The following is a 23,741-nucleotide window of genomic DNA, read 5'->3' as shown; positions in this document are numbered from 1 at the left end:
ATCTTATACGTCTAAATTTCTCAAAAATAGCAAAAATATAATATATTATCTTAAAATTTGTATTGTAAATCTTTGGTGAAAATGTCATTTTAAAATTACAAAAAAAAAAATTGATTTGCTAAAATCCGCTATTGCGAATAATATATTCAAATTTTTTATTTTTTTCTTTCTTAAATATATATTTTAAAAGTACTACCATTTTTATTTTTGACTATCCCCTCTCAAAGTTCTATCTATTTTATCATAAACCATCTTATTTTGTACGCTCAGCTGCAGAAATCGATCGATACCGGTGAAACGTACTAGTGTAATGCTTAAGTTAGAATTAATGTGATTTGTTTTTCCGGTCAACTAGATTTGTTTTACCCAGAGTCGTAAAAACACATAGTATGATAAAGTCCAAAAAGTTGGAGTTAGAAGAATTTTTTTCTGGTATAAATGTGTCATCATTTTAATACAATATGTAAATCACATCATTCAGAACCTAAAAACAATTGCGTTACATTGTTTCTGTCTCATTGCACTTAAAATCTAAATTTCGTTTCCAATAAGACTTAATTTTGTGTTTATTGTAGTGTCGAATTTTAGTTAATTGTAGAATCTATACTCAAAATTATCTATTAAATGATTTAATCAATTAACGTCGTGATTTAATTCAAATCAGTATAATTTTTATTATTCTTCTTTTAAAACATTTTACAATCTATTAAAATTTTCCTAACGATTACATCAATTTTTTAAAAAACTATTATTATATCAAATTACTTTCTAAATAATTTAATACTAAATTTGTATGACGGTTTATTAGCCAATTGACCGAGATTTTAAATACACAAGAAAATATTAAATAAATAATGAATAATTGTTCCATATTTTATATTTTATTTCACGTGTTTAAATTTAAAACAACCTAAAATTTTAATTTAAATATAGAACTACTATTATTGTTAATGCAAATTTTATTATTTTTTTATAGTAAATATTATTGTTATCAGAGTTTTTTTTATAATTTTTTAATAAAGTATGGTTTGTTATTTTAATGTAATTGTTATCATTCTCATAGACATTTTTATATTAACTCTACATCAAAAAAGACAACACTAAATTGTAAGTAATCACAGTTTTTCTAATGAAAAATTAATTAAAAGAATTGTTTAATTAAATTGCCAACTTCTTTCATCAAAAATTGCCTGAATAATTACAATAATAAAAAAATAGTTTAATCTGAAGTTATATCGAGTTGTATATACCTATATATATAAGTACAAATGTAACTTTCAATGTGTTTCATAATACATTTTCTCAATAGCCCTAATTTATTGTTGATTTAATTATTGAAAAGTTACATAGATACTTATTATAATTCAATATATTATATGAACTCAAATTAAATAATATTTATAAAAATAGAAAGTATTGATAAGCTATTTATATTAAATAAAAAAATAAAAATAATTTAAGCTACCTAATATTAATGAAGTGCCAAGTATAGTGGGTAAAATTGTATAATTTAACTATTTTTTGCGTTATATTGTGTTGATTAGTGTGTAATTAATTACCTAAACAATAGTATATTGAAAAATACAACAGCTTTTACATAGTATTTAAATACATTAATTTATTATTTAACTAAGACACTTAACCACATCAATTTTATTTAGGTATAATTGATAATAAAATATTATGAATTTGTTAAAAATCAAAAAAAAATTGTTATTATACTTGAGAGGGTAATCTTCTAGACATTGACCACCTATAAAAATATTTGATCACCATTCACAAATAAGAATGATTGTTTCAATTCAAATTTACATCAAGACATCAAGAATATTAAAAAAATACCTGACACTATCGGACCTTGTATTTGGTGACCAATCTTTTGAATAAGTAAATCTTCGGCTACCGCGGGTTCTCAGATTTCTTTCCTCATTCCATCGATCTAAATGATGTTTGAACGTGTTCTTTACTTCGGAATTGACAAAACAGTAAAATATTGCCACCATAAAGCCCTGTAGATAAATACAAATAAATTATAAAAATTTTAATTTAAAATGGCATAAAAATATAATCCAACACTGTAATGAATGTATCGAGAATTAAAATAAAAACTAAGTTAAAATTAGGTCATTTTAAAATATTCATTATTTTATAATTTTAAATAATATAATCGCATAAAACCATAAATCAAGATTAAATTTATATATTATATTTTATTAGATAAAGAACATTCATTAAATTATTATAAGTTATTATTCAGATTATACTATATTAAACGAATCCTGTGAATATCAATCAAGTTTAGTCCCAGAAATCTGAGATACCTAACTGATTTTTTCTTAATAATAATAATTGTTATATCTTTATCAAGCTTTTTAAGCTTACCTGCATAGACAAAAGTGTAGCTCTGCCATAAGAATAATAGTTAGCGTAAGTACCGGATTCCGTAGGCCCGACCATCGTTAGTATATAGGTAACACCTAACAATGGTATAAGAACTAACAAAGCTTTACTGGCTTTACGGTATTGTTGCGTTTCAGCCGAATTCGCTGACCTTAACTTTGTTATTAGTACCTACAAATATAATATATTTAGTTTATTAAAAAAAAAATAGTAGATTTAAACAAATTACCAGAAAACTAAAAACTAAAGTTAGGTAACTATCTAACTTTTACATATAATTTTACATTGCAATCTGTAAGGTGCCATAAGAACCTCTGAATTTGGTTGATTATTTTATTACACGAGTTTAAAATATGATCAACTAATATTTCTGTTAGTAGGACGTGTAAAATATTATTTTTTTTAAGATATTTATTATTAATTACTATGTTTTTCCAACACAAATTAAAAATAATAACTTATAAACGCTCAGCAAACGGTAAAATCAAAATTAAAATCTTTGATTTAAATTTTCGTTTAAACCTAACATTTTTATACTTTTTACCTAAATGTTGGTTATAATAATTCTATAACACAATAATAATAGGTAATTATTGAAAAATAATCAAAAACGACAAAAACATCAATTAATTTAAATCTAAATATTCATTAACTTATAACATTAAGTTATAACCATATAAATTAATATAAACTATTATACTGTTTATTTGATACAGATTTTATTAGATAATTACAAATTACAACACACAAAATTGTAAATTATTTATTGTATGGTTGTTAACTTATGAGTAGTTATGACCAATATACTAGTTAATTAATAGTCCAAAAATAAAGTATTAGATTATATTTTATTATATAGGTAACATTTTAAATGAATATTTTTAAAATATTATCGTTGGTATAAACAAAAATAAAAATAAAACCCTCAATAGACATCAGTTTAATAGTTATCCACATAAATTTAATTTAATTAATTGCACAATCCATTGAATTGAAATTGGATATATTTTTAATAAAGAAAAGCTATTGGGATGATACATACGACTATTTGAACTAGATATTACAAATATCTTAATAAAGTACCTATAATTAATTTAAATTACAATAGTTACCTATTCAAGCTTATTTTTAAAATAAACGATACAAATATGCAGCTAATAATTTACAAAAAAGTATCATTATTTTTATAATTTAAGAATTTCCAGTGTATAATATTTTATCAACTTAGATCATCTATAAAAATAATTTGATGACCGTAAATTGTATATGAATTATTTTTAACACCACCAAAAATAGTTGGTCTTGGAGTAGATCCTAAAACGTTTAACAATAAAAACTTTTATCAATCGTTTACACATTAATATATTTGAATGAAGTTATGGTACTTTACACTTCTTACTTTGTTGTATACGTTACTCCCCAGTTATCTCGTAAAATACACTCAGGTTTCAGAAAACACACTTACGCACACATAAATTTCAATAAAAATTTCGTGATCACACACACATATTAACAAACACTTAAAATAAAATAAACTATGAGTATTTTAAGGGTGTAAAATTATACTTGTTTTTACAAGTTACTGTTTCAGTTAATTTACGTTATTTGTTCTAAAAATATCCTTACATACTATAATTTAAATTTATACTATATTATTTAATAAATTATTTGTAATATTCAAATAATCAAATACATTACTGCAATATATGATATAATATTTATATGTCTATAATCTATATATACACCAATATTCTTAAATTTTTACTAATAGTTATTTATTTGTTAGCATTTAAAAGTTTAGATTAGTGAAATTGTACCTTAATTTTAAAGATTATCCTCTGTCACTTCACACATCCAAGACTTAAATTAACTTTAGAAATTAATTTATATTTATATTTTTATTTTATTTGCACGGATATTTTATTAAAATTTAAATATGAAAACAAAAGTCAACTTACCCACATTATTTTTGATAGAAAAACTAAATTTACTATCAGCACTATTATCGCCGGCCCTTGATAGATCCAATCATGCACGGGATGTGGTGTCATCCATGAACAAGAATCGCTTCTTTCCTGAAACAGAAATAATAATATATGCCTTAGATTTTCTGCTGGTGGTATTTAATTTTTCGACTAACAAAAATAGTTTTAATGTTAAATTAAAATCTTACTACTCATTATGTTGAATAATGCATTTTAATATTACGATCGTATAATTGTTATTGTACTTGATAAGAACAATACAAAGTTGTGTTCATTATTATTATTATTAATCAATGTTTATGATCAATTTTTCACTTTCATAGCTTGTCATTAGTTTTATGCGTATTATACATATTACATAGGTATACATTTTAAATTCTTCAAGGTGAATAATTGTATTATTTATTTATTTTATATTGTGAACATGGTATATAAGTCAGATTAACAATTTAAAAAAAAATAATTATTATCATAAAATAGGTACGTTAATTAGGTTAAATAGGTATAGGTACTATAACGTTTTACAAAAATATTATAAATGATAAAAAATGAAATAAAAGTATTAATAATGTAGTTGATACTACCTATACTAATATTTGATTAACTATACTCTTAAATAAATATAAATAAATGTTAACAATATTAATCAATATTCAAAACATAATAAAACTATAACTCATAAGATATATTTTTACTATGAATATAGTGTTTATATAATGTATTAATGTATATAATATATTACTTATTATAATTAAGTACAGAATTTCATTGACTGCTTATTGACATCAACAATTAAACACTTAAATATAAAATAATAATTCAAATAACAATTGTTTGTTCACTGACTACACAGTGCAAATCAAAAAAATAAAAATACGTCAACACCCACTACCCACGTTTTCTCTACAAAGTTTATGCTCAAAATCACTTACAGGGAAACATCAAGTAAATTTGATAGTCAGACACGAGGTAACAAAACTAAAGTATAAAATACTAACTGTCATGACAGCTGAATGAATGGGTGATAATTGTAGATCTCACGTAAATAGCTGCTAGACAATTCGCGATTGATTAAGTCATACAACTGATAAGATGTCTGAAGTCTGCTCAATGGCTCATGTTACTTAAGCTTAAGTTTGTATTGGATTACAAGAAAACCATTTAGTGTTTGATAAATATCAAAACGATAAATATAATACTTTTAACATTTCTAACAAATCTGCAACTGTATGCTGCGTGCTGCAGTAATCAGCACGCATTCCAGGTACTGCTATGAATTCCTATCTATCTAAGTATATAGAACAGTTCTATCCCATATAGACTGTAAAGGACTTTGATAAATTGTTATGCTTAACTGAAAAATAGAAAAAAAATACTGTAGATTTATAAAAACATATGTAAGATTAGTTTTAAATATTAATTTATATAATAGCAACCATACGTTATAATTGACGATTTTTGTATTACTTTCTAATTCTTACGCTTATAACTTAAAACTATGACTAGGAGCAAGCCAGTCAATAATTACCGATACAATTTTCATGAAAATAGTTACTATTGTTTAAATTTATTAATTTTTTGATTTTATATAAAACTTAAGTCAAAACACTGTCCACCTACTCCACCTCGACGGTTCAAACAGTCATAAGAACCTAAGCATCATGACAAGCTATATCGTGTATGCCTGTCTACTAATAAGTAAAAATTAAGACTATGACTATGTATTTTTTTAATAAATCAACAACTATAATTTTAAATGATTTAAGCAAATATACTACAATATTTAATCCATTTTTAACTTTTTCATTTAAATACTTTCAAATTATTGATGGATAATTTAAATACATTTGATAAGTATAAAAAAAATGCGCTACTAATTTTATCAGTCAAAAATAACTAAACGTGTATGTTAGTCACTAGAGGGTGAGTACAATAGGAGTAAAACAATGATTTGTTATTATGTTTCTCCTCTGATCAATTCATATAATAAACAAAATTAACAACAACTGAAAAATTATATTTTCCAAGTATCTATCAAGCCCGTAGTTAAACCATTTTTATTGGTACGGAGGCACGAGTGTATTTGTGCAGTCATCAACGAACATAGTTCTTTGCTTTTTTGACGGATCTGTGGTCAATCTTCCTAATGTTACTTTATCTAGTTTATCCAAATCAAAATCTATCAAAAATAATCGTTTAAAAAAATCATGAAATATATGAAAAAAAAATAAATGAAAAAAAATCGCAATTTAATTGATACAAATACTTAATATTAAAATAAATCTGTTTAACTATCTAATTTACTACTCCCAAAGTTAATGTCAGACAAAAAAAAAAAAATAAAAAATCGCCCTGCTGTATAGTAGGTTTTGAGTTCATTTCGTAATTGAGTAAGTCATAGATGTGCGATAAATTTTAATTTTATGATACCTAAATCATTAGATACCTACGAAAGACAATTCCGAGCGAACACAGTATGTCTGCTTCGATGTCTAAGGATACTTTATAAATTATTTGTACTATTGTAAGTAATTTATATTAAATTCTAATTATAACGATAAATGTGACGTTAAGGTAATTTTTAGAATACAATTTTTTATAATTATACTTCAGCTGATCATCAGTTTTTACTCTTTAAAATAACTGTGGGAAAAATATTATTATTTATGATAAACTAGTTTTTAACAAAATCAGTTGTTGAAATATAGATTTTATAAATCATGATATTTAGGTATAAGTATTTTCTATGCATGATATAATTTTTACACTTCCAGATTATCATAATATAAAAAATAACAATAGGTATATTGCAATACAAAATTGTAAATACAAACTTATTTTATACATTTTAATATTTATAGGTATAAAATTTAATCATGTGAAAACATCGAAGTTATTTACAAAATTGTTTCGAATAATAATATAATAAATATTTAAAATTATTTATTTATTTTTTTTTTTAGGTTCTTTCAAAAACTAAATTTATTTTTCAAATTAATCCTTTAAGGTATATACTATAGTACCAGATATTTGGCAAAAAAAAATACTTGAATAGAAATGCATAAACAATTTTTAAAACTCAATTAATTGTAATCTAAACACATAAAATATTTTAGTTAAAAAAAATGATCATAAACTATGTTAAATATTGTTTCGGAGCAATATATTATGAAACCCAGTTGTTTTCTGTTGTTTTTAAATTTGTATTAAAACTAATATCATAAATATATTATACTATGTACTTAAAAAATGATGATTATAAGTGATGCACATTGTTCAGTTTAAACTTAATGTTTCGTTAACAAGTTTTTCAGTCCCAATGATTAAAAAGTTACTAAAGATAAAAAAAATAAGATTATCAATAAACTTCCAAAACTTAATCGTTAAACTTTGAGAAGACAAAAAAATATTAATTAATTTTAGATTCATATAATACTTAGCTGACTTTAAAATTCATTAATATATATTGAACTTACCTCTATTTCCATTGGTGTGATGATCTTAGAAACACCCCAAACAATCATAATTACAAGTGGAACACCTGTAACATTATAATCATTATCATTTATATTATTGATACTTATCAAAAACATTTTTAAAGTATTTAAATTTAAATAAATACATTTTTATTTTGCATACTTAAATACATATTATCCAAGTTTATAATCGTATTTAAATATTATAATAAGACAGAATCAACGTTCCAACAATATTTTTAGAGAAAAAAATATTGTCGAATTTTATAAAATAATATATTATATTATATATTTTTTAAATTATACCTAATAGTATTTCTACGTATACTGGTTGTTAAGTTGAATTAGAGAAATACATGTGAAATATTTGTTTTTTTTTCAACATAGAAATAACATATAGGTAGTCACTTCAAATTACCTAAAATTAAAGTAATTCTATTACGATTTTATTTAAGTAACTAGTAAAGTAGGTAACTTTGTTATTTTAATCTCTTAGTAACGAGTAAAGTAACTAACTCGACACTGATTATAAGTCACAGCAAACTATGGATAAAGTTGTCTCTTTTCCAAAAATAAGTAGTTTAGGAGTTAAGAACCTAGAAACATATACGAGAATAATAATTGTATGTGAATACATCAAAAATCAGTTTTATAGATTTATTAGATATAATAAAGATCAACTTCTTTTTATCTAGTAATATTTCTATACAATATTATTTATCTTTTATCATCAAACAATATTTTATTCTATAAAAATCGAATTAATATTTTACATCTCAGCCCGACGACGAATATGACAAGTTGCATAGTACTTTTCCAGTAACATCAGATGCTACATCTCATCTAGGATTAATTTAACAATAACAACTTTCGAAACTTCAATCTGATTAGTCATTTAAATGAAAATTATAATAGACTCATCTATTTTTGGAGTTTAATTTAGGGTGATCATACTTCGTGATTTAAACAGGATTCTCCCGTTCTTCATAGAATTTATAATACTTATATATATATTATATATTGTTTCATGTATTAACAATTAATAATGCATTTTTTTACTTATTATAAAAAGTGTTCTATATTAAAAAAAAAATATATGATCACCTTGGTTTAATTCATACCCCACATCTAATAGTTACGAAAACTATAAATACATTATTGCCGTTTTACATTTTGTGAACTTAGTTTTATACTATAGTATAAAAAATAAGAAATGTAAAGATTTTTATCAATTGAACAAGAAATACTAGTATATTTATAGTCAACTCCTCCTCGAATTAAATTGCTATGCAAATAATAGCAAGTGTTTTACACGTTTCCCATTAAAGGTGAATAAATTTAAGACAAACTTTTAAATTTTAAAATATATTGGCTATTTTAGTATAAGAGATAATACTTCACAAACATCCTTTCAATATAAATAAACAATATACTTTAAACAATTATATTGTGATTAACATCTCTAGTCTCATCGCTTTAAGAATGTGTTCATTAGTGTAAATTCTACACAATATATATATATATAAATTGATAGCTAACAATCATAATAATCAATGTTATATTTTATCATTTAGCTGTCTATGGTTTAAAATTTGATTTGTGAAATCAAAAATATGCTATAGTGACTTAACTACTTAAAACATAAAAATGTTAATATCAAAATTATTGAGTGACAGAAATACTGAGTATTACATCATTTTTACAGCATTTAAAAGGAATTTAAGTTTTATTTTAAAGAAAATAAATCATAAATTTTAATAATCTTTGTGTTTTCTAAATAGTCAGTTTCAACGTTACCAAAGTATCACAATATACCCGAATTTTTATTCAAAAAAAAAAAAAAACATTCATTAATGTCAAACGCGGTACAAAACATTTTTTTGTCATTAGTCAAGACAGCATAAATTAACCCTTAAAAATAATATTCCTAAAAATTTGACTGATAAAAATACATTTTTAAAACCATAAACTGCATATAATTAGGTATAAATTATAATGTTTTTTTTATATACAACGGAGTCATCTATAACTTTTAAATCAACTAACCGACAACTCCGATAAGTGATAGGATACTGCCATAAAATAAAACATGGAGTCGTCTAAGTTAGCCATCCACAGTGAATGATAAAAACACAACTAGGTGACAGGCATTAGTTATCAATTTTAGACTTATTTATGCTCTTACATGATATATAAATATAAATTATCCTAATTATATTTTTAAATTAAAAGATATTGTATAACTAAAACTAAGAAAAATGATAACTACCTGATTATTCTGATCAGCTAACACATTTATAAATAATATATAATACCTACTCACACTTCAGAACTTTCTAAATTGATTAGATTTATAGTTAAAAATATTTTTTTTTTAATTATCTCATAAATAACTAATGTGTACTTATTTTTGCCACAAAATATTTAGAAATTTATATTTTCTTTGAAATATTACAACCATTGAATATTTTATAAAATTATAAGTTCTTCCATTTATTTGATATTCTTCCTTGAGTAACTTATTAATGTCTTAAGTATTTATCCAAAATGACAAAAGAGTATTTAATACAATAATACTCTAAAATGCAATATGAATAATTATTAGAAAAAACGTCGATAACTTTATGTGACCAGAACAATATAACTCTGATAAATGTACCTATAGGTATTTCTTAAATGTCATCAATATTTTTTATCATTATAATAACAATGTCTATGAAATTATTGTTTGATTTAAAGTACAAAAAAATATCCTTATAAATATAATTTACTTATATAGTATATTAAAAACGGGATTTTACATTTTTCAGAAATTTTCTTCTTTCAGTTAGGTATATCAATGAAAAAAAAAAGGTGTCTATCTCTTTTAACTTCGAACTAAATAACATAAATAAGCAATAATTTATGATAATGTTTGAACTAATATAATATGTAAATTCTAATAAATCATAACTTATATTACATTCATGGAGTATTAACTCGTATAGTACCTATAACATTATAATTAACAATAAACTCAAAACGTAAAACTGAGCCATGTATGTTTATATCGAACACAGAAAGTATACGAAAATAAAACTAAAATTCAATGACTTAAATATGTATACTATATATTATACTGTTCCTCATAAACATTCTCAATTGTAATTCAAAAATTAAACTTTTATACCTCTTGGAATAAAATAATACTAATATAATACTTGAACCAAATAAACTTGATTTTTACAACAAAAACAAAACAGTAATAACCCATGTAGTATATTGTTTAAACTACAATACACCAATGTTAAAATGCACAACAGAATTTTCAAATCATGAGCTATGACCTACGCACTACAAATCGGACCATAATTCACATCGTTATTCAAATATGAGAAACTGATAAATTGAAGGTTTAACTCTTACAATACTATACCAATACCTATTTAAAATCTCTGATCATTTTAATACTTGAAAATAATCAACCAACCTTTAATATTCATTTATAAATAATACATCATATTATTGCTGATTATATTTAGGTAACTTAAATAATTTTACAAGCTGGTAAATACAAAACATTCAGAAAGTTCCTTGAATATTCTGAAAAATAAATCTGTTTTTAAACTCTAAAAGCTCTGAACTCCAAAATCGTATAAGATACTCTTTTAAATAACTAGAAAATCCCATATAGTGTATACTTACTTCAGTTTATTATAGGTATAAATTTATAACATCCAATATAATATATCTAAAATGAACAACAAATAAAATATTTTTGTTTGAAAAATGTACAAAACATATCAACAGATAAAATCATTAGACGATGACAAATAAAAATTTCCAATTTATATAAATGCATGAATAATTATTAAAATAATAATTTTTTACGTACTTATTCTAATTATTGAATAAAATACATAAATCTCTAAAAGTATTTAAAATTAAATTAAGTAAATATATGCAACAAAATGATTTTATTTCATAATGAAAATATAATTCACTGAGGAAACTCGTATAATGGTCCAGGTCCCAAGCAAAAGCATTATTCGAGTAAAATCTTTATTTAAATGAACTACCATTGTGATAAATAATTTAGAATGTAAATTTATTGCAATCTTATGTAGGTTATGTATTTATCAATTAATTCAAATAGGATTCAATAAAAGCTTTCAATGAAATTGTTCTTCTTGGTTTTATGTTTTATCATTTTTTCATTTCACTACATTGAAATAAACAGTTAATGAAAATGATAATCAATAAATATTACAAAAAAAAAATTGAAAAATCAATTTAACGTACAATAAAAACTGTTTTAACAAACAAAAATAAGTAAATAAATGAAAGTATTTCAAGTAAAACAAATTCATAATATTGGAACTTTCTTGGTTTTTTTTTTTATTAACAAAGTAAAATTATAAACCATTATTAATGAATTTTTTATAAGTAGTAAATTTAAAAGTAATGATTAATATTTAATGTATTTTATTTAGTACCTTTAGTGTTTATACTAAACACTAAAACGTCTAGAACTATAAGAATGTGTTTACTTTTATAAACTTTTTGTACCCTTTGAAGTGTTAGTTTTATCAATTTCTCAGCTTTTGAGATGATAACAACAATAGTCAGAAATACAAACATTTTTTAAAAATATAACCATTTTTAATTAACCTAACTTCTACGTTAATAACAATATTACTTTAAAGATATTATATAACTATTAATTAAAATTGCAATAAACATTATATATTATATTTATGTATATAATATTATATAGTTTTCTATAACACATTATGAAGACTAAAGGTATTTAAAAAGTTTACGGACATTTTTGGGTATTCAGTTAAATTCTTATATTGTACAAAACTACAAAATAAATATAATATAACTAAATTAGCAACACATTTTATGTTGCATTTTTAAAATCTAAAAATGTATGAAACAAAGTAAGCTAAACATATTTATTTTATTTTTCTTATACATCTAAATACAAATTAAAATACACTTGCTAAACATATCATTGTATGTTCAATAAATATAAAACTGAGATAATACTTATGTAAAATTTGTATTTAATATGTAGGTGACGATTTAGGTATATTTTATTTTTTTTAAAAAAACCATGGTTTTTAAATCAATACCTTTTTATCATTATTCATTATCAAGGCTAGTATAATATAGGATTTTGTATTTTTTTATGATCAACAGGAGGGTGATCCAACCTTTTGAAATTGGCGGGCCAATTTACTCTTTCATAAAAACACTGGGTACCGCCAAAAGAAAAAATTGTGATGATTGTCATTGTTTTTCAGAATCCAATTTTTTAATATCAATTGAATATCCTGTGGTGGTTAATTTGATGCACGATTTTAAAGATGAATTGTGAAATGTGAATACGGTTTCTTAATTTAGACTTTATTCAATTCGTAGTAAAAAATGACGATTCACAAATATTTGTACTTACAAATAATGACAAAAATTGTGTAATTTTTTTTTTAGAGGGGGGGGGGGGCAAAAAAAAACTTTGGGTAAAACTACCCTGAGCTACGGGAGACATATTTTAAAATATAAAATGTGAGTCGATCATCAACAATTTTATGATTCATTATAAATATTTAAATATATGATTTTTATTTTGATTAGAACTTTTTAGGACTTTTTTTTTTTTAATTTTAAAGGCATTTTTACATTCTTTGGTAGATTAATGTTTGAAAATATCGCTTTAGGTCATTTTAAGGTAATATTTTAAGATTGTTTAGGTCAATCCTAGTCATATTCATTATTTATCCATCTACAATCTACAGAATATAAAAAATTAACAATACGTGTACACAAGATATTTATAAATGATTCTAATTTCTCAATTAGCTGTATCTTCCCCTAAATCATAAATTCACTAGTTAATTTTTAATAATAGAAACGTTTTAGAACTTATATAGCTAATCATATATACTATATAATATATATGCATAGTTCTTCATATTATACCTACACATAATCAATATGTTAAAATTTAAATTAAATATCTTCTTTAATTTTAATAAAGCCCAGGTAATATGGAAATTATTATGAATTTTACATTTATAGTTGAATCGTAACTATACAACTTTAACACTATTAAATCATTTACTGTCTTTGATAATTATTTATTAGTTTTATATAAACAAATTAAAAATAATACTAATACTTGGTATATAATTATTATTAAATATTTGCTATTTTAATGCGTAGTAACTTTTGAATTTTGAGATATAACATTGAAGTATGTAATATGAATATAAATATCATATTTTGAACTATAACAGGCAAACAATCAACAAAAAAAAAAAAATTGTTTGTTACATATAATAAACTCTACGCCTCTGATGCACAAAACAAAAATATACTAATTATATTAGCAGATTATCGTTAAAATAATGTATTCTATGCACATGGTCGCCAAAGTATTTCATTGGTTCTTTTATTAAATGTTTAATAATAAGTTATATTCAATAAATATTTTCGTTGAGTCATTTAATTGGTTTTTATTTGATATACGTATAAAAGTATATAATTCAAAAACGCTATGGTAAAATTAATTTATGGCGTGTGAAAATCGTGACTATATGTATTTTGGGTTGTTTTTTTGCATTTAATGTATCCATCGTTTAAAATTAACGATTGTATTAAAAAAACATCTACGAGCAGAGCTACAAATATTTCTCAAGACTTGGTTTAAATCAGTTGTATACTTGCACGGTAATTTTTATATTTTTTTTATATGTATTATGTTGGGACATTAAATTTTATTGGGACAAATAAATAATTTTTTATTTTTATTTAATACGTAATATTATAAATATAAAACTTACCCCAGCCAATAGACATGTAAACGCGGAGCTTGATATTTTCCCTGGTAAAAGTTTCAACAACCAAAATATACAGGTACAAGCCTATTTACAAATGTTTAAACAATAAATCATTAATAAATCAATTTAATTGCCCGTTAAAAAATTTTAAATAATTCTTACCTTCGACAAACATCCAAAAGAAATTTGTCAAAACAAAATAATGTAATGAAAATGTAAATAATACACAAGCATTATTACTAGCTGAAAGCCATTCCTAAAACAAATGTATAATTATTATTTTTTTTTTTTTAATAATATATATATTCAAAAAATAAATAATAATTTTTTATTTTCTATTTATTTAATTTTCGAATCTACCTAGATAATACCTATTAGCCTTAGACGTTCAATATCCAAGTAAGATAAATTGAGAAAAGAACTATAATATGGATTATGGTTAATAATATTGTTAAATTTTACGAACGAGTTTGAAATATTTAAAAATATAAAATTAAAAAAAATTACATACACTTATAAACAATATTTATTATTTTTCTATATGCTGCTATAACTTCATAAGTCATTATTTTTTAAAAATGTTTACATTTAAATATTGTTTCAATTACGTTTTTATTGATATTGAATTCTTAGATTAATAGTAAATGAACGTTTGATTCAATAATATTAAACACATTTTCTTACACAGAGTAGTTAAATTTTTTTGACTTGCTAAACCATTAATTATAAATAACTTATATACAAAATATTAAAAACATAACTTATGCGGATTTTGTTTTGTAAATTATTTACAAACCTGTAATGTTGACGTCAATATCCATGTAAAATCAGATAGTATATAAGTACACATCAAATTTGTGTGTATTGTGTTTCTCAAGCACCGTAAATCTCTGAAAAAAATTAATATTTTACATTTATACACTAATACATATCAAACATACTATGATTGTATATGTATTTAATTATATTATATAATAATACCTATATAAATAATTAATACAATAATAATATGTGATAATTAGCGACGAATTAGACGAAAAATATACTTTGTGAACAATCCACTCATCAGAAATTAAATTTAAATAATATGTTTATTTGTAGAATATTCAATCAAACAGACACAGAAGATATTTAAAACAAAAAATACGTGTTCCTATAACCTGGCTATCTTAAGGCTATAAGTTATAAATCTTATGGTACAGTATCAATATTTTCAAAGTTCAAAAAGCTATAAAACCATTCTATTAAGTTAAAAATAATATTATACAGTAATTATTTTTACAATGTACATTTTACCGTTTTATTAAATTATTCGTATTATTTTAAATGATGAATCAATGTCGTTGTATAAGTAGGTATTCATTTGGTCGATATAAATCGTAAAATTATGATTATTTATTTATTATTATTATAATTTTTTTCTAATGGAAATATTCATCATAATCAAAAATAGCTTAAAACGTTGTTTTAATGACCTTATAAACTTAATAAAAAAAGGATACAAAAGCGTATATCTTTGAAGTTTACAAGATCCATTTCTTTATAACACATAGGTATTCGTGAAATAACAATAACATATTACTATATTAGATACAACTGATACAAGACCCAATTTATACGCCCTCAGCATGTTTTAAGCTATACAAAATATAACTAAACTACAAGGTACTGTTGTTTTTAGCTGATACGGTTAAACTTTCGAAAATACAAATATAAAACAAAATTATTTGCCAAGTTAATTTTTAGAACTTAGTCACATATTTTGAGCAAATATACAGAACGCAGGTAGACTGTAAAATACTAGCCTAAACGAATAAAATAAATAAATAAATCTCACACATTAAAATTATTTTATGACAGAAATTTAATAAATAACTTTTGATGAGATATTTACTTTATTTTGACATTGAATATGCCAAACTCAACAAAAAAACACTGTTGAACAAATTAACCTAACCATTAGTATTTTTAGTAATTAAATATTTTAAATTATAAATCAAAGCTATTAGTATAAATCAAAACTTACACGAACATTCATAAAAGCAACAAAAAAAAACAACAATAAATTAAATAAATAATAAATAATTATTTGATTAATATTTAGATGGTCAATAGTCAATGCGTACTCTTATAGTAACCAAAACAAAATTTGGTCAACAATAAAATAAAATCCACAATTAATTACACATTTGCAGCCTTCTTCAATGCTGTAAAGTTTAAATAGAAATAAATAAATAAAAGTTGTCTGGTAAGATACAAGAATGAGTAAGACGAACTACTTTAGCAAAAATCTTTAAATTTAAAAGCGATGATAAATAATTACATTCGAAAAACGAATAATACGGATCTTAAATATAAACCAAGAATTGTCAAGATTTATCTTGAAATAAGTGTAGTTCACTTTTCAAATTTATATAATTTTAATGAAAAGCACCTTAGAAAAAAAAATTTAAAAATTTAAAAATTAATTTAATTTATAATGTTGCTGCATTAACTTCAAGTCTCCAGGTATAAAAATGCTATAAAAATGTTCATGTTTTCCAAAACAAAAATATTTATTATGAAACCGTATTGGTTTAATTACTGATGTATTGTCAGTACTCATCTCACACAGGATCTAAAATAGACGAATTCGATTTATATTCCACTTTGATAAATACCTAAATAACACATATTTTAGATTTGGACCACATGAGTGTATATTCGATTCATTAATTAATTTTATAATGTCTTTATTTTTTCGATAACAACTTTCGGTACAGTAAAAAATTAAAAATTAAAAAAATATAGTTTACCAGAACTTATACTTAAATACTAGTTTACTAGCATAGGTTATTATTACCACTGTTGTTTGGTAAAAAAAAATGAGCCTTGAAACTAATGGATTAATATATACGAGTCTAGTACCTAATTTACAATTTTAATATAATTTATTTTTAACTGTAAATAATTTAGTAGGTAATCATATTTTAAATCACGCCATTATCCCATATTTAGTTTTAATGAATAAAAAATAATAATATAATATTATTATTGTTATATAATAATAATAGTAATTTTTTTTTTTTTTAATAATAAATTTCGTTTTTGAATACATTTTTTCTTTTTTTAATTACTTAAGCAATATAATTTTAGAATTAAATAATTATTCTGTACACATATGCATATTAAACTTACTTGAAGTAAACAAATATTGATACAGCTGCCACCAATGCCACTAATGATATGGTATAACCACCATAGTAAAAGTATGATGTGTATACAATTGATGGATCTGGATACAATGAACTGTGCAAATCCAAAGCTCTGCAATTCATATAATCGGAAGAACTTTCCCAAACACCATTCAATTTACAGTGACGACTAGCATTTCCTATGAAAAATAATAGCATTTTATAATACAATACTCTTCACCTAAATGTACATAAAATATAGTTTTACTACTAATATTATATTTTACCACATAGTTTAAACAATTATAATATATAAAACTATCCATACTAATCTCAAATGTATTATTCTCAAGATACTTTGATTGGTTACCTATACTCATATTTATATTAAATAGATTAAATGGAATAAAACTACAAAATAACAGCAAATTAAGTAGAAATATAATCAAGATTTTAGTTAGTTAAAAAAATATATAAATCGCAAGGGCTTAAAAATTTCGCCATGACGTATATCGTTACTTTTTGTACGCCATATATTTTAAAAATATTTAGATAAACGCTGTTCCACGATACTTAAATAAATAATAATAATGTATAAATGAATAAGATAACTATAGATAAAAAAAGCATTAATAATAATTTAAACATACATACATATTTATAAAATATTCTTAGAAATTGAAGATAATATATACTGTCTCCTCTCAGAATCATTTTTGGTTAGTAATAATGTTTTATCATTAAGTTAAATTGTAATTCGTGCATTTCAATGATTTCTTCAAGTATGGGGTCTATTCAAAATCTACTATACAACAAGGCAACTTTACCAGTTTTTGTTTTTTTTTTTTATACATATTGGTACAATTTAACGAACAAACTATGAAATATTCGTGTTAGAGTTTAAGCCATTTAGATATTACATGCCAAAACTAACAAGATATTCGTGCCATATACTTTTAGGCACTAATAATATTTACACAAATAATAATGATATAATAATATTTGTTACTACGAGTAAGAATACGTCATCACGTAAGACAACTGACGATAACTCGTTGGTCACAATAATAATTTCAACCACCTACTGCGTTAACAGATAAACTGTATTCGTGTATAATTTATATTATAACGCAAGACCTACTATCTAGTATATCTACAAATCATATCTAAACAATCGCTCCTTTAATTTTCATCACAACAATATGTAGATACTTAAAACAATTATTCAAGAACACCTACAGAAATTGGGGAAGAGGCAATATATAATACATAACCATAGCATATTTAGTGTTTTTTATTTTTTAATATTAACTATAAAAATATACTCTATACAAACATTAACAAAGAAGTGGGGAATATACCTTCTGAAAATCCCCTATAGGCGCTATACAATAATCTATTTCTACTAGTGTTCCCACTTCCCAAGGAAGTGGCATTGCGCCATTCTTGTATACTTTCATGGGCGTCCATTGGGGAGGGCAAGATAGGGCACTTGCCCCCCCCCCCCCCGCTGGACAAAAAATATTATGAACTAGTAGCTCAATAAATATTACCATACTATTATTATTATCTTTACCTATTATCTTATATTTGAGCATTTTTTTTATTTTGACCCACCCTAAAATGTTACCTATGGGCGCCCATGTATACTTTCTAGATTTCATGTCAGAAAACAATTCAATCCTTATGACTTAGATACACGGTACTGACCTGTTATCAATTTCGATAAATTATTTCAACTGCAATCTTTCAACTTTATTCTTACCAAGACACTTTTTATCAATGGTTATAACTATAAAATAAAAATTAACGGATCAAAGTCTTTTTTTGTCGCTTTTTCACTATAACACCAGAACAATTAAAAACACCATCATCCTTCACTCAACTATGATTAAATATCATATCCTAATACCTACTAAATAGAAATTAACTAACTATCTAGTCTTAGGAATAAAAGCAAGAAACTTAATCGAATGCTTCCCTTGTTAAGACCACAGCTACATTCAAAGTTACCATTATCTCTTAAAACTTTTTTTTTTACTAAGACTGTTTTATAACTACTATGTGCATCACACATAATCATATCATATCATTGACACTAAGGTTCTGGTTAGAATTTTGATAGGAAAACTTTCAATTCTTCAAAAAAATCTGCATTTTTTTAATTATCTCAAATGAATTCTAAGATCAGACTTCAAAAACCATTAAATTAATTAAATGTCTACAATTTCTAACAAATTCTCTATGTGAAACTCTATTAAAATGTCAAACAGCTAATCCATACGTAATCAGTCATATAGCTTCAAACATACTTCCTGGAATCCCTTAAAGCTGACTCAAGCGCAACCTGCAGCGTGCCATGGCCTGACAATTAAATTAATTTTAAATGATCAGCTATGTAAAATTTGACGCAGTTTTAAGTACAATATACAACCCGCCTAACAATCTTCAACCACCACGAAGGAACACAACAACTCAACTGATCAACTCATAATATCTGAGTACAGCACAAAGTGGAACAAGTGATCGCGTCGCTTACCATCATGTACCTACTGTCTGCGGCAAAGGCCGCGGCCAGTCACCTACTCCGTTTAGTACTGTTTATTCGAGGTGTCGTAGACTTACAGTAGTACCTATTCATCTACCTATAAAAATGTGAGGACCTTCAACTTCTATGATTTATCAATATGTTGTTGTTTTTATTACGAGTATTTAAAATATAATATGATATTAAAACAAGCATAACGCGTTAGCTATTACTGTAACATCGATACAAAATTATATTTCGTTGTATACTTAATTCAATGTTTCCAGCTTTATCTTAACTCTTAAGCATATATTTATATGAAACAAACATATTCATTTTAGCCTCATTACAATCACTAAATCAAATTTAAAAAAGAAATGTTAGTGCGATATTCCATCTTCCTAAGCACCACTACTACATTCGCAATCACCTGGTCATTTCAAGCCACACGATCGCATTTCCGCATCAAACTGTGTAACTTTCTTCCCTGTATTTTTTTTTCTATAATTAATTCATTACAAAAAATTGCTAATTGATTTTCATAAATACATCTAATTAAAAAAAAGTGTAGGTCAGTGTGATACTTTTCGTATCATAAAGTAAGTCCCAGGTATTCTGAAAATGATAACATTACCCATGTCATCATACCATATTTTAATAAATTAATGAATTTTAATAAAAAAATATTTACTGTAAATTTTGTTTGATTTTTTTTTAATTCACTAATACTGTAATTAACTGGAAATAAATACTACCATACAAATGGTATAGATATACGCATGTTTATACTATACTTCCAAATTTGAACTTTAATGTAACACACGATAAAATTATAATGTTTATTCATGTTCTATAGATATTTATAATTAACTAAATTCAAAAATTAAGTTTTTTCAACAATAAAATAGAAATAAATTTTATAACAACTAACACAAAAATAATTTCAAATTTATAAAAATAATAGTGCATTACCTTAGTATTAAAATAAGTAAAAAAAATTGATTATGTAACTGTATATGGTGTACCCCATATACATAAACTGTACAGTGTACAGCATCCATTCTAATTAAAAACAATTTATTTATTTATTATACTGAAATTTTTATAATTTCAATCATAAAAAATGTTTAATAATCCAAAATAATACACTTTAACAATGTTAATAATCTTATCAGTTTTTATTGTGATAAGTAATATGTTATTTTATATATTTTCGTTTTAAAATATCATTTTTTTTCAGTATCTTACGAGCAATTATGCGAAACTACAACAAATAGAAGTTTAAATAAACGATTTGTGTGTTTATATTATTAAGTAACTAATTAGTTATTATATAGATACAAGAGTAATTAATAATTATAAGTACAATGTAGAAAACTAGAAACAACACAATCTAGGTTGCATATTCAAATATTCTTAAATCATAATATTATTCTTCGTATTTATACAATGTATAAGTAGATCCTACGTTTCAACCACAAAAGTTCAAAGAAACAATAAATTAACAAAAAACTTATCATCTTATTCAAAATTCAGTTTATTAAAATATAGCCTCATTGTAGCTATAAAATATTTTTCTAAGTGTTATTCAAAACTAAACAAAATGCTATTAGTAATTTTACAAATCATGTGGCGTGGTAGTAATGATCAACTATGGGCGCTGGCGGGCATAAAAGTATAGAATTTTAACGTTGCAGTATGACCGCCGGCGGTTAACGTGTTAATCTACCGAGTCAAGGTAGGTTTTTATATTTTTTAGTGAACCTGAAAAGTACCATTTTTATAGGTCAGATTGTACCCTAACAATCATTGAAAAAAAAAAACGATTCTGATTTAATATTGATATCTGCAGAAGAAATATTGCTGATAAAATATAACGCAGAATGTGGTATAGCGAAGTATAATGGTCTCACAAAATTTAACCTAAGTTTAACTATTTTAACTTTATAAGAAAAAATATAGTTTCCATCAAATAGACCAAATTAAACCCAATAGTATACTACATATTTATTTTTTAAGACTTCATATCACGGGGCTAGGTAGATTTGGCATGCAACACCACTGCGTCATCATAATATTGTATTAACACACACGTCCGCCTTTTAACTTTTTGATGTACGATGACGCCAGAACAATGATACGACAAAATAAAAATAAAATAATACACGAGTATTTAGCAAGATAATACAAAAGTGTCTACAGGGTTATAAAATAATAAATGAGATAAATGTTTTAAAATTTAACCTAACTTTACAAGTCTTACATATTATTTTACTCATCATAATTGTATCATTTCACATTTGTATCATTAAAATAAATATTTGTAATATTAACTAATACGTATATAAAGTTAATTTATTTACATAGCAATTACAGTTGATAAATGGGAAAACAAACAAATTAAGGAAATAAAAAGAAACGTATTAAATAATGCTTATAAATTAAAATTATAATAAATAAGAAAATCTATTTAAACCATTTAAATGTTATAAAGCAATTAATAAATTGCCATTAAATTGTAAGGTGAACACAAAATTCTCAAATAATTAATTTCATTTATATCTATATTATACTTAATAAGATTAAACTGAATAATGTTACTTACGTGATGTATCATAACGCACTCCGTTCAATTCATCAAAACATGCTTGGTAAACTACAGCACCAGGTTTTGAAGCTTTCCAGCATAACAATCCATCCCAGTGATTAGGACACCAATCAGGATTTAGTACTTTTTCAGGTAGACAAGTCTAAATAGGGTTTCCCCCCCCCCAAAAAAAAGTATATAAAAATAAACGTAATTTTTTGTAGAAATAAAAATATAATGTACTTCGTGAATAATTAAAATATTTATTCAATATATTAAGTGCAGAAGTTTTAAATTCAACTCATTGACAAAACTATTTTGTTTACATAAAATGATAGAACTTTATCTGAATCATAATCCACAAATGAATGTGAACATATCATATATATAACTTATATATTTTAAAAAACAACAGAACGCCTAAAATTGAAGTTCAAATATTTTTAAAAGAATACAAAGTCCTCGGGTCTTATTTTTGTCTTAAAAACACACAACATAGTAAATTTTCGTTTAGTATAACTTGTTATATTATGTTGTTCACAAATATTAAAGTAAATAACTTATTATCAAAATTAAAGTTAAAAATATTAATGATGGTGTTTTGTGATATTTTAAGTTTTAAGTAAGATATGAGTACACAACATATTACACATTGAATATTTTTATATAATACAGCTTAAAAACTAAAATATCAGAAAAATCCAACACTTAATCACTGATAATATTTTTGCTTCAACTTTTATAATAGATCAATAAATTCACTCTA

At 23.6% G+C, this 23,741-nt stretch overlaps 1 protein-coding gene across 10 annotated transcripts in view; it reads right to left on the bottom strand.

The window, feature by feature from the left end:
- The window catches only part of LOC114120466 (diuretic hormone receptor-like), a 70,895-nt gene that overhangs the window by 38,664 nt on the left and 8,490 nt on the right, over positions 1-23,741 (bottom strand). For 3 of the 10 annotated variants that reach the window (XM_027982377.2, XM_027982380.2, XM_050201003.1), the window contains exons 3-12: positions 22,994-23,138; positions 17,866-18,061; positions 15,485-15,578; positions 14,851-14,944; positions 14,692-14,772; positions 7,862-7,926; positions 4,359-4,475; positions 2,383-2,571; positions 1,843-2,009; positions 1,723-1,753 (exon numbers count right to left, since the gene is read on the bottom strand). In XM_027982377.2, the coding sequence (XP_027838178.2) occupies positions 1,723-1,753; positions 1,843-2,009; positions 2,383-2,571; positions 4,359-4,475; positions 7,862-7,926; positions 14,692-14,772; positions 14,851-14,944; positions 15,485-15,578; positions 17,866-18,061; positions 22,994-23,138 (1,179 nt within the window). The remainder of the gene's footprint in view (positions 1-1,722; positions 1,754-1,842; positions 2,010-2,382; positions 2,572-4,358; positions 4,476-7,861; positions 7,927-14,691; positions 14,773-14,850; positions 14,945-15,484; positions 15,579-17,865; positions 18,062-22,993; positions 23,139-23,741) is intronic. The other 7 variants (XR_007604094.1, XM_027982378.2, XM_027982381.2 and 4 more) reach the window with 3 other exon arrangements.

The sequence above is a fragment of the Aphis gossypii genome, chromosome 2 (assembly GCF_020184175.1).
Source record: "Aphis gossypii isolate Hap1 chromosome 2, ASM2018417v2, whole genome shotgun sequence".
Lineage (NCBI taxonomy): Eukaryota > Metazoa > Arthropoda > Insecta > Hemiptera > Aphididae > Aphis > Aphis gossypii.
This window is presented reverse-complemented; position numbering and strand designations above follow the sequence as displayed.